The sequence below is a fragment of the Diabrotica virgifera genome, chromosome 10 (assembly GCF_917563875.1).
Source record: "Diabrotica virgifera virgifera chromosome 10, PGI_DIABVI_V3a".
NCBI classification, from domain to species: domain Eukaryota; kingdom Metazoa; phylum Arthropoda; class Insecta; order Coleoptera; family Chrysomelidae; genus Diabrotica; species Diabrotica virgifera.
Window position 1 is genome coordinate 2,508,660 of NC_065452.1, and position 13,367 is coordinate 2,522,026.

The following is a 13,367-nucleotide window of genomic DNA, read 5'->3' on the forward strand; positions in this document are numbered from 1 at the left end:
GCCAGTTGCGTAGAATTCGGGAAGGGCCAGCCATTCACGTTCCCTCTTCGTATGCCACTGGTAGTAGCAAGAAACGTTTGTTTAACATAATTTAGTAGGATGTACAGTACCTACACTTGCTGCCAAGTATGACAAGGATATGTCAAATGGTTTTTAGTAACTACAATGAAATGCAAAAAATTTATTTTGCATCGTAGATTTAAAATGCATTTATTTCAAAAACGGTTAAGTTTAGCGAGATGAATGCAGTATACTTCTTTTAAGTAAAAATAATATTAGAATAAAAGTTTTGATTTTAAAATTATGTAGAATGGGGGATAAAAAAATTGAACGTATTAAATATTATGAAAGTCAGAAAGTGACAAGATCAAAGTTTAATGTCTCCCCTACAAGATCCTGAAAACATTTTTGTCAATATTTTATTACTGAGCTGTTATTTTTAAGTAATAATAATGAGCGCCATGCAAGTGTTAGGCGGCCGTAAATGCTGTGTGCGAGAGAGATGCCATTCCGGCAGTCCAATTGTGCATCTTACTCGCACTCACATTTACAGCCGCGTCAATACGATCTAACCGCTCATTTGTTATTAATTTAAAATAACAGCTTAGTAATAAATTAATGACACAAATTTCTTCAGGATCATGTACGAGCTTTTAACTGAGTTTTAAGTTTAAAAATAGCCATTTTCGCGTTTTTCTAATTTTAAATTGCTTATAACTCGAAAACGATCAACTTTAGAGAAAAATTATGAGAGACCTTTTTTGTCCAGAATGGTCCAAAAAATCTGAAAAAAAAATTGTTCGGGCCAAAATATTGATTTTTGCAATTTGATTAAAATTTTCTTTTTTATAATTTGGACCACCTTTCACGTAGGCGACTTCTTGAACATTATTCTGGGATGTCTCACGAATGTGATTATGCAAAAAAATCTCATGGGAATATTTTTCCCAACGAACCCGCCGTTTTCGCCTTGTCTAGTAGTTCTTGTGCATTGATTGCTATTAGGACGGTGTCATCGGCGTCCTGATGTTGTCTATGCTGGTTCCGTTAAGCTTGATTCCACCTTGGACTTCGTCTAATACTTCTCTAAATATAGACTTCGAATAGAGATTAAATAATAGCAGTGATACTGATAGGACGCAACCCTGTCGTACTCCTTGTCGGATTTGTATATCTTCGGATGTTGTGTGCTCTATTTCAATTGTTGCTGTTTGGTGCCAATACAGTTCTGAGATAATTCGCAGGTTTTGCTCGTCAATTCCAGTTGTTCTTAGAATTCCCGATCATCTTTTGATGGTTAATGCAGTCAAATGCTTTTCGATAATTAATAAAATATGCACACATCTACATTTATGTCTCTGCATCGTTGTGTTAACACATTTAAAGCAAAAAGAGCTTCTTGTGTTCCCAATCCGTTTCGAAATCCGAACTGAGTAACGGTCATCTGGAACTCACACTTCTTGTAAATTCGTGAATGGATGATTCTGAGAAAAGTTTTCAGGACACGAGACATCAAGCTTAATATTCGATAATCATCGCACTGTGAAGAATTGGATTTTTTCGGTAATGTCACGAATGCTGATTCTAGCCAGCCTGATGGTATTTTACCTGTCTCATAATATCTTATTGAATAGTGCCGTTATCAAGTCAACGCTTTTACTTCCATTGTCTGCAATTAATTTCAAGTCTTTTGACATTGATATTGTGTGGACCGGTGGCTTTTCCGCCTTTCTGAGCTTTTACTGCATGCATAACTTCTTCTTTTATTATTTTTGGACTTTTTTCATCTATCATCGTCAAACAGTGTCTGAATGTATTCTTAGAACGCTATAAAACCGATATATTATATATATATATATTATATATATATATATATATATATATATATATATATATATATATATATATATATATATATATATATATATATATATATATATATATATAACTCTTACAATACGTATAGTAGATACAAAATTATTTTAGACAATTTATATAAGAAGGTTAATAAAGGCATATCTATTGTCAGTAATAATCCCAGTTAAATAGAAATACCTTTATTAGTACCCTTTTAGATGTTTAAAATAATTTGGTGTCTACTATACTAAACATCTTCATATAACTTAAAATAACTTCAATTAGATACTTACATATGAGTTGATCATAGCCTGTCGTTGTGACCTTAATTTTCTAGTAATGGTAAATACATCGACTCGTCTTTCAGTCCTTAGTTGCTGTACAAGTATACTGAGCCCAACAAACATTGAACTCCTGTCAGATCCTAAATTACAATGAACAACCATAGAAGGAGAACAGCCATTTTTCACTAAAACTGCCTGGGAAAAGTCCACAAGTTCAATAAGTCCCCTTGTCACTTCAGGTACCTGGAAAGAAGTCTCAATGGAAGCACCTTGTTGCAGGAATGTGAAATTAATTGTGAAAATGGGCGGCAAGAGGAGACGAGATAGATTCTGAAAAAATTTACCTCTTACAGCCATTTGCACCGACGTCCTATGGCTATGAGAAACGAATATTTGGCAAAAACATCATGTCGAAGTTTTGCAACAATTGAGTCACTTTACATAAGTGGAGAAGAAATTAGATTAGCTTCTTTCACACATCATCATAACATCAAAGAATTTAAAGCTGACTATGATAATTTTTTACCTAGAAATATACATACACTTCTAGATAAACTCGACATACTTTTGCCAAATATTCGATATTTTCAGTTCTAACATGCTTTAGTTATAAGCAGTCTCCAGGGAAAACAATTCTGTAATTAGTAGGCAAAATATATTATAAGCACAAAATAAGTTTCAGTGCCGATATTAATTTATTAAGTGATGAAACTGTTGGAAATGTGAGTTCATTATACAATTTGGTAATGAAAAAGGTCAATACATACTCACAATCTATATACAGTAGAACCCCGATTATCCGTGCTGCGGATTATCCGTGCTATGATTTTCTATTGCTCAAATTGCATTTTTGGTATTTTATCAAGATAGCGTCATCGTAAATCACTCAACGGAAACTCTATATTCCGAAAGAGAGACTCATAATGAAAGATTTATTTTTTTTGTTATCTTTTTATCGTAGGTACATATTATGTAGGTGTATACGTCTATGCATTATACATAAGAAATAAATGTTCGGAATATCCGTGCTTTTTAATTATCCGTGCCACCTCTGGTCCCGATGAGCACGGATAATCGGGGTTCTACTGTATGTTCTTTATTTTGATCTTAGAAAATGGCGACCGGTTTCGGGACTTACATTATCTGTCCCATGTTCAGGCCAGTTAAAGAGGTCTTATTTTGTTTTTTGAACAAATAATTAATAGATATCAGTTCCAAGAGGGTTGTTGCAACATGCATAAAGTTTTCAGATGCCATCATCTTCTTAAGGGAAGACCTGCCACTTAGTTTTTTAGGGTGGATCCTTTCTATATGTGTGTGTTACGTTAAAGGATTGTGTCCAGCTAGTGTATGGCTATTATTATAGTCGATAAGTTTGTTTGTTTTTTATATACATACTACTCTTATGTGTTGTAGTTGTTGTTGTCACTTACAAGTTGGTTCCAATTTTTGGAAATTCGTTGTCAGTTTTCAAAATAGTTGTAATGTTTAAAAACACAGAAAATGGACCTTGAACTACACAAAGGAAGAACACACTTTTTAGAGAATTTAAGTTTCAATCAGAGGCCATGTGTATGGTTTTCCATCTGTTCTGCCTTGGCTGTCATAATATACTTACTTACTTAAGCCGTCCTCTTGTACCTTACGGTGTCGAGGTAAGTGGAGAAATCAGACGTCTCCATGCCTTTCGGTCAGTAGCTAGTCTTTCTGCTTCTCTCCATCCAATATTCATTTTTACGCAAGCCTTTCCAATATCTGCGCAGACATTGGAAAGGCTGTCATAATATATTAAGCTTAAATAACCTATTTGTCATTTAACCTTAATATATGACATCCAAGGCAGGACAGCAGCAAAAACCACCTAATACACATGGCCTCTGATTGAAAACTTAAATTCTTTAAAAAAGTGTGTTCGTTCTTTGTGTAGTTCAAGGTCCATTTTCTGTGTTTTTAAACATGACAACTATTTTGAAAACTGACAAACGATTTCCAAAAATTGGAACCAACTTGTAAGTGACAACAACAACTACAACACATAAAAGTAACATGTATAGAATGAGGCAGATAACTGGCCTATTAGAAATATCTCGAGAACTAAAGGCAACAGAATCATGAAAATTGGAATAAAGGGGTTTTGAAGGATGATCTATTAAATGAAAATATTTTTATCTCTTTGCAACTTCCGGTTATACCGGAATTATAACTTCGTTTTTTTAAATGGGACACCCTGTATATTTTTACATTTTTGGATTCTCTTCGATGTCTTCTTTCTTAAAATATGAGGTTTTGTAATATTATACAGGGTATTTTAAAAGATAATTACGTTTTTTTATTAATTTCGTAGCAATATTCACACCCTGTAGAATTGTAGTAGTTTGACATCTAAAACTCTACTTACGTTCAAATGATTTTTAATATACTCTACTATTGTTAAGAATCATTAGTATAGCTAAATTTTTAATTTTAGTATACAGGGTTGGTCGAAACTCGGAATGAGTATTTTCTGAGTTTTCTTAAATAGAACACCCTATATTTTTGTATTGTGGTGAAATGATATTTTATAATACTTTTTTATTTCTTAAGCATTCCCTATACGATCCCCTATCCTGCTTTAATTTGTGAGTTATTGGTGATTCAAGCTAAACATTAATTGCAACAAAAAATACGTAAAATTTTATTAGGTTGGCCGTGAAAATACTCAATCCCAAATAATTTTTCAGAAATAAATAACATATTAATCCAGACTGGTCCTTAAAATTACCAATAATGGTTTAGCTATCAAAATACCTACGTAGTTAAGATTGTTGGTGTGATTAACAATTAAGCACAAATTAAAGCAGTTAGGTATAGGGAATGCTTAAGAAATAAAAAAGTACTATAAAATATCATTTCACTACAATACTAAAATACAGGGTGTTCCATTTAAGAAAACTCAGAAAATACTCATTCCGAGTTTCGACCAACCCTGTATACTAAAATTAAAAATTTAGCTATACTAATGATTCTTAACAATAGTAGAGTATATTAAAAATCATTTGAACATAAGTAGAGTTTTAGATGTCAAACTACTACAATTCTACAGGGTGTTAATTGTGCTACGAAATTAATAAAAAAACGTAAGTATCTTTTAAAATACCCTGTATAATATTACAAAACCTGTCATTTTAAGAAAGAAGACATCGAAGAGAATCCAAAAATGTAAAAATATACAGGGTGTCCCATTTAAAAAAACGAAGATGAAAATATTTTCATTTAATAGATCATCCTTCAAAACCCCTTTATTCCAATTTTCATGATTCTGTTGACTTTAGTTCTCGAGATATTTCTAATAGGCCCTTTATTTGCCTCACCCTGTATATAAAAACAAACAAACTTATCGACCATAATAATAGCCTTAAACTAGCTGGACACAAACCTTTAACGTAACACACATATAGAAAGGATCCACCCTAAAAAAACTAAGTGGCAGGTCTTCCCTTACGAAGATGAGGACATCTGAAAACTTTATGCATGTTAGCTGCAACAACCCTCTTGGAACTGATATCTATTAATTATTTATTCAAAAAACAAAATAAGACCTCTTTAACTGGCCTGAAGATGGGACAGATAATGTAAGTCCCGAAACCGGTCGCCATTTTCTAAGATCAAAATAAAGAACATATAGATTGACCTTTGACCTATTGACCTTTTTCATGACCAAATTAATTTATTAATTTGAATAATACATATAACTTCAAAATCTAGACCACAGCAACATAAACAAGTTTATGAAAGTGCGTTCAATATGCAGTACCTGCAAAATTACTTACTCATACTATATTTAACATTGGTTTCATCTGCTAGGCGGTTAACGACATTTGAAATTAGGTTTCCCAAGGAGTGGTTTTACGCGGGTCTAATCTAAACATGGGTTATATTTCAGAATAATGTCCACAAAAACGTGTTGGAACATGAAGAGAATTCCTAATATAATTTGGAGGAAGATCGCCAGTCTAATTTTAGACACTACTATTGATATACTATGAAAAACATAATAAAAGGAGTTTGAGAAACGAAGTTCAAGAAAAAAAAATAGAAGAGAAGAGACCATTATATAAACAGTGGCATAGGTCAGGCACAGAAAATAGGTCCGAAACAGATCTTCAAAATGATATTGTCGATAAAAAAGAAATCGAAAAATACGCCAAAAGCGTATACAAATCTATACAATCAACTTGCTACCAGAGGAGAAACAACGATATATACAATAACCAAATACAGAGGAAACAAAGCAAAAGATATTATTCAAATTAGATACCTCCAAGATGAATAATAAAATACTAGTTCACGAAAAAGATGACAAAACGAGGAAGTGGTTCAAGTACTTCAAAAAATAAAGAAAGGTAAAGCGTTTAGACCAGATGATATTCCTGGGGAAGTGTGGACAGCATTAGGAGAGAGGAACAAGTTGGCTAAAAGGTTTATTTAATAGAATTAAGGAGGCGGTACAAATTCCTGATGAATGGAGAAGCAGTATATTAGTACCTGTTTAGAAAAACACTGGAGATATACAACAATGCACAAACTACAGGGCCATAACACTACTTAGTAACATCATGACAATATAGAAGAGAGTAATTCATAGATGAATACGTGAAGAAACCGAAATATCCGATAATCAGTTTGGATTTATGCCAGGCAGAGGGACAACAGATGCAATTCTCATTATAAGGTAGTCGATGGAAAAATGCATGAATAAAGAAAGAAACGCTCATATGGTATTCATTGAAGGCATATGTTAATACAAGTTCCCGGTAAAAGGAGTCCCCGGTTACGATATATCTAAAGATTGCGAGAGATGTATGAGGGAGTGAGTCTCAGAGTGTTACGCAGGTGCGGGTGAGACTGATAAATTTCATTTGAAAAGATTGCACCAAGTTTCGGTGCTTAGTCCTTATTTATCTTCATTATTTTTGGATCAGATAACAGAGAAACTACAGGCTAACATTGAAGACAATTCGTAATGTCAAAATGTTTGCAGGAAAAGAATATTGTAAATCTAAGTAGGTATTATTAATTTTCATTTGAATATTTTGCCTCATAATCACAAAAAACGTTTAAAAAAACTATCATAACTTACCTCTCCATCTACAGTGGGCCATCCATGATATTGTAAATGCGTTACTTTTTGGTCCTCCCCATCTCTACTCTTTATAATCATTTCCCGTCTCGTATAATATGGACAACTTTCTGCTTGAACATATCTAACATGTATATGGTCGTAATGGGCTTCTTCTTCCGGCCAGTATCTAGGACATTTCCCTTCACCAACCTCTGAAATCATAACTATAACGCTAATTCCTTGTTCAGAAACCATTCGCCAAAAATCGTTGATCGTTCCTTCAAGGGGATCTTGTGTGATAATAAACGATTCACTATTATCGTATCCTGAAATAAAAATAAACATTGTGTAAAGAAATATTAACAAAAAGGAAATCTAAAATTGTTTCAGCAAACTGGATTAATCTTATATTATATCTTATCTTCAGTGCAAGAATTGGGAATACCACCATACCAGGGATTATGAAGAGATTCAATGACGAACAAACAAATGGAAACGGAGAAAAACTGACACAACTGTGCGCCCATAATCAATTACGTAGAAACAATACTTCGACAACATGTCACAACATAAATATATATTTAACAACAGTAGAGGTTAAAAGTCACTGATCGACTTTGGAATCACTAACACAAAACTGCACCCTAACCACATACTTGATGCAAGAACGCTAACGTCAGCAAACGCTATCACACAACATAGTTTGGTCAAAAGCAAACATACTGAGAAAGATTCTCTACAGAAAGAGAGCATGCCATGTACGGAGGTCAAAAGAAGCTATGAAATATGCTAAGAAGAAGAAAGAAGAAAATAAATAAGGAGATTCGAATAAACATAAAACCTGAAACTTCGACACAACACTTCTGTATCATGCATCTACAATTTGTACAATGACACCGATTTATACGCCGAAGAATTAGATCAAGGTAACGTAGATTTGACAATGGCAAAAATAAAATAAATGAAGAGGTAGACATAGAAATTAAGAAAATATATAAAATAACAAACGTTTTACCACATAGTGGTGTAAGGCGACAATACATTACATACAATACATTATGTTACATTATAATACAATACAAAAACAACTTAATCTTAAATTTAACTAATAACTGCTATACATTTATATTATGTACAAATTTGACCCATTCTTTCTTATTTCTAGCCAGCGTCCTTACTTCTATCCACGTTGTTCCCCTTTTCTCGATTATTTTGCCTAGTGTTCTATCCCATGTTTGTCGTGGTCTACCTTTCTTCTTTCTTCTTTGCGTTTTTGCCTGCCAAATTTCTTTCACCGGTTTTTTCTGATCCATTCTCTGAAGATGACCCCACCAACTGAATTGCCTTCTCTCTATAAATTCTAACGTTGACTCGAGTTCCAAATCTTCTCTTATTTGAGTGTTCCATAGTCTATCTCTTTTGGTAACTCCTCGAACTCGTCTAAAGTATTTCATTTCTAATGCCTGTATTTTACTCTTTTGTCGTTCTGTTAGTACCCATGACTTGCAACCAAAGGTTAATACAGGTCTATACAGAGAGAGTCTGTAAAGTGGAATAAATTCAATATCTCAAATACTAATTGTTTTTTTGGAAAATGCTCAGACCCGTCGATTAGTATTTCAAATTGTCCTTTTTGACATTCAATAAAAATGTATACAGGGTGTCCCAATTTAGAGATATGACGTCATCGTCGATTTTCTTAAATGGCAACACTGTCATTTTGATAGCTAATTTGATAGGGTTTGTAAAGTTATACATAACTGCAAAATATCAAATTTTTATTCTCTACCATTTACAAGATAATAGAAAATAACAAAGTTATATCTGTAATTTGGAATATATTCAATAATTAAAATACTAACTGTTTTTTTGAAAAATGCTCAGACCCGTCGATTAGTATATCAAATTGTCATTTTTGACATATAATAATAATGTATACAGGGTGTCCCAATTTAGAGATATGACGTCATCGTTGATTTTCTTAAATGGCAACACTATCATTTTGATAGCTATTTTGATAGCGTGTGTAAAGTTATACACATCTGAAAAATTTCAAAATTTTATTCCCTACCATTTACAAGATAATAAAAAATAACAAAGTTATGAAGAACAAGAAGTAATCAAATAATAATTGAATTTATTTATTTCAATTAAGCAAATGCTCATAACGTTGCCCATTGACAATTTGACAATAATTGAAGGCAACATTATGAGTTTTTGCTTAATTTATTGAAATAATTAAATTCAATTATTAGTTGATTACTTCTTTTTCATAACTTTGTTATTTTTTATTATCATCTAAATGGTAGAGAATACAAATTTGAAATTTTGCAGTTGTGTATAACTTTACACACCCTATCAAAATAGCTATCAAAATGACAGTGTTGCCATTTAAGAAAATCAACGATGACGTCATATATCTAAATTGGGACACCCTGTATACATTATTATTATATGTCAAAAAGGACAATTTGATATACTAATCGACGGGTCTGAGCATTTTTCAAAAAAACAGTTAGTATTTTAATTATTGAATATATTCCAAATTACAGATATAACTTTGTTATTTTCTATTATCTTGTAAATGGTAGAGAATAAAAATTTGATATTTTGCAGTTATGTATAACTTTACAAACCCTATCAAATTAGCTATCAAAATGACAGTGTTGCCATTTAAGAAAATCGACGATGACGTCATATCTCTAAATTGGGACACCCTGTATACATTATTATTGAATGTCAAAAAGGACAATTTGAAATACTAATCGACGGGTCTGAGCATTTTCCAAAAAAACAATTAGTATTTGAGATATTGAATTTATTCCACTTTACAGACTCTCTCTGTATATTGACTTGAACACATTCATTTTTGTGTTTCGTGTTATTTCTTTTTTATTTATGAATTTATTGCTCATTGCATGGTATAGGTTCATTGTTTTTTGAATTCGATTATTAATTTCTGTTTCCTGTCTTCCGTTGTCTTCTAATTCTACTCCTAAGTATGTATTGGAATGATCGTGCTTGTTCTATATTTACTTCTTCTATTTTTATGTTTATCTTTTCTTCTACTTCCTTTTCCCTCATGACCATAACTTTTGTTTTATTTTTATTAATTGTCATTCCATATTTTTTTAGTGTTTCATTCCATATTTCTATATTTCTTCGTAGTTGTTTCTCATTTTCGGCCAATATGACGACGTCATCGGCGAATGCTCCTTCTGAAATGTCTACTCTTCTTAAATTTCTATAATCCAAATGCATTTTTTTTTACTTTTACTTTACATTCTTTAATTATCTCATCCATGTAAATTATAAACATTGTTGGACTTAATCCTCTCCTCCTTGTCTTAGTCCCTCGCTGGTAGTAAATGGTTTTGATGTTCTCGTTTGGCTGATGATATAATTCACATTGTTGTTGTAAATGTTCTTAATTACCCTGATCATTTTGTTACTTATACCTCTCTTCTCTAATATTTCCCATAATTTTTTGCCTTGGTACCGTGTCAAATGTCTTTTCAAGATCTATGTAAGCCATATACATTTTTGTCTCCTGTTGCTAATATTTTTCTATTATTTGCTTGATTGTAAATATATATGATCCTGGGTGCTTCTGCCTTTTTCTGAAACCACTTTGTGATTCCTCGAGTGTGCTGTCAATTTTTCCGATTATTCTTTTGTTCAGTACTTTTTCGTATATTTTCATGGCAGTGCTTAACAGTGTTATTCCTCTGTAATTGTTGCAATCCGTTCTATCGCCCTTTTTATAAATCGGCACTATCTGTGTCTTCTGCCAGTCCATCGGTATCTGTTCTTCTCTCCAAACTGCATTAAATATTTTTAATAATAGTTTTTATTTAATAATTTAATACTTTAAATAAAATCTGTTGCATTTTGTCCCATTTTTTTTATCATTTCACTGGTTATTCTGTCATAGCCTCGTGCTTTTCCGTTTTTAATTTCTGCAATAGCTTTTTGCAGTTCATTTATGGTTACAGAGTCTACATTGTCTACTTCTATTCTTTGGTTCGCTACATTGTTTTCTTCTTAATAGCAGTGAGTTTGTAGCATCTCTTGGAAATATTCTCTCCATTTGTTCATTATTTCATTTTGTTTTGTAAAAATTTCGATAGTTTTATTTTTTATGTTCTCTATTTCTTGAATTCTTTCTTTTCTCATTGATTTTAATACTTCATAGAACAGTTTTTGATTCTCTTTACTGTTTGTTTCCATATTTTCTCCAAATTCTGCCCATTTGTCTTCCTTTGCCTTTGTAACCAGTTCTTTTACTAGTCTCCTGTGTTTTCTATATTCTTCCAATGATCAAAAATGACTTTTAATTTGACATAATATGTCAAACTCCTCGTCCAATTTACGACAAAAAATCTTTCTTGGCTTTTTTTCACGAGGCACAGTTTTTATACAAAAAAATAAAACATCTTAACGCTTACAAATTATTCGAGGTAGTTTCCAAATGCACAGAAACTTATTTCAAATACTTTGAAAACTTTAAGATGTTCTTTTACAAAAAAACGGTGCCTCATATGAAAAATAGGCAAGAACCATTTTTGTCGTAAATTGAACGAGGAATTAAAAAATAATTTTTAATTTGACATATCTCAGTGGCGTACTCTTTTTTTCTTAAAAAAATTCAGACGATTACCTATACGCGCGCCAACGGCGAATATAAAATTATTCTGTCACCTTTAAAGGAGGTAATTGTGAACATTTGTTGTAGCTTTGCACCTAGTTAAAATCTTTTTAGTAATATTTTCTGTTATTGTTTTAGTTTGGTATTATTATATTGGAGAGTTCTTCATAATGTATTAAGAAATGAAAAATACGCGCGAAGATGTTTTATTTTCTGCATAAAAACGGTGCACCATATGAAAAAAGACAAGAAAGGTTCTTTATCACAAATTAAACGTGGAATACAAAAATAATTTTTAATTTGAAATATCCCAGTGGCGTGCTATTTTTTTTTGTTTAAAAAATTCAGACCATTACCCGTAGACGCACCAATGATGAATACAAAATTGTTATTTGTATGTCAAAAAATGCGCAATAACTACATTTTAAAACCGACCAAATTTATTTTTCATGGCTCAACCGGTCTTAGAGCAATAAAAAAATTGGCAGTTTGAAACAATAATTTCAACACCCGTATCTCGGAAACGAATCATTTGCGGACATACATTTATAGTCCACGGCGCATCTGTTTTGAGAGGGACGTCGAGAGGTGACTCAAATTTTTTTTTAGAAATTTCTTGAAAATAACTCAAATAATATTTGAGTTATCCTCCCACTCAAAATGGTCCGGAACATTGTTTAAATAATCAAAATGTCAAAATATGAAGGAAAAATTCGATATTTTTATTGGTTTTTTGATTATAACTTTAAAACTATTCATTTCTGAGAAAAGTTGTACTGACATAAAAGTTGCGTAATTAAATTTCTTACAATACAGAATTGGTTATAAATTTAAAAAATAGTCACCCTTGTTGCAAAATAGCAATAAATGCGAATAAAACCATACAAAAACAAGTATTCGCATTTTACGTTTTTTAACCATTTACGCTACACTTAGGACCTTCATATTTTAACCAGAAAAACTTTATGATATAGTAAAACAACACTATAAATTTCAACATATAAATTTCATTAAGATCGAATAGATTTTGCAATCTCGCTTTCGCAAAAAAATTCATTTTTTTTTAAATGTTGCAGGACTGAAAATAAAGCAGATAGCAAGTTGAATTTTTTTTGCTTATAGAAGTGTACTGTATCTTTCATCTTCAATTTGCAAAATTAAAATTGATTAATTACCACGGCGTCAGGAAATTTTTTAAATAAACATTAATTTTTGGTGCTACGCGCATTACAGCGGTGTTCGATTCACACAAGTTGATTTCCACCAAAATTTCTTCCAATCTTTATCTAATATATTATTTTCTTACTCTATATTTTGTTGTATTTTAATATTTTAATTCCACAAAAATCAACTAATTTTATTATTGTTTGTGAAATATTGTTTAAACAATTGCATATGTTTAAAAATAATAAACTTTTATTCTCTAAGTTAAAATATATGAACAAAGAAAGTTTTTGCAAAAAAAAGTGTTATTTCA

The 13,367-nt window shown here is 31.7% G+C and overlaps 1 protein-coding gene across 3 annotated transcripts in view; it reads right to left on the bottom strand.

The window, feature by feature from the left end:
• Nucleotides 1-13,367, bottom strand: part of LOC114324988 (tyrosine-protein phosphatase 69D) — a 63,739-nt gene that overhangs the window by 8,812 nt on the left and 41,560 nt on the right. For 2 of the 3 annotated variants that reach the window (XM_028272920.2, XM_028272919.2), the window contains exons 9-10: nucleotides 7,261-7,568; nucleotides 2,151-2,471 (exon numbers count right to left, since the gene is read on the bottom strand). In XM_028272920.2, coding sequence (XP_028128721.1) covers nucleotides 2,151-2,471; nucleotides 7,261-7,568 — 629 coding nt within the window. The remainder of the gene's footprint in view (nucleotides 1-2,150; nucleotides 2,472-7,260; nucleotides 7,569-13,367) is intronic. The other variant, XM_028272921.2, reaches the window with a different exon arrangement.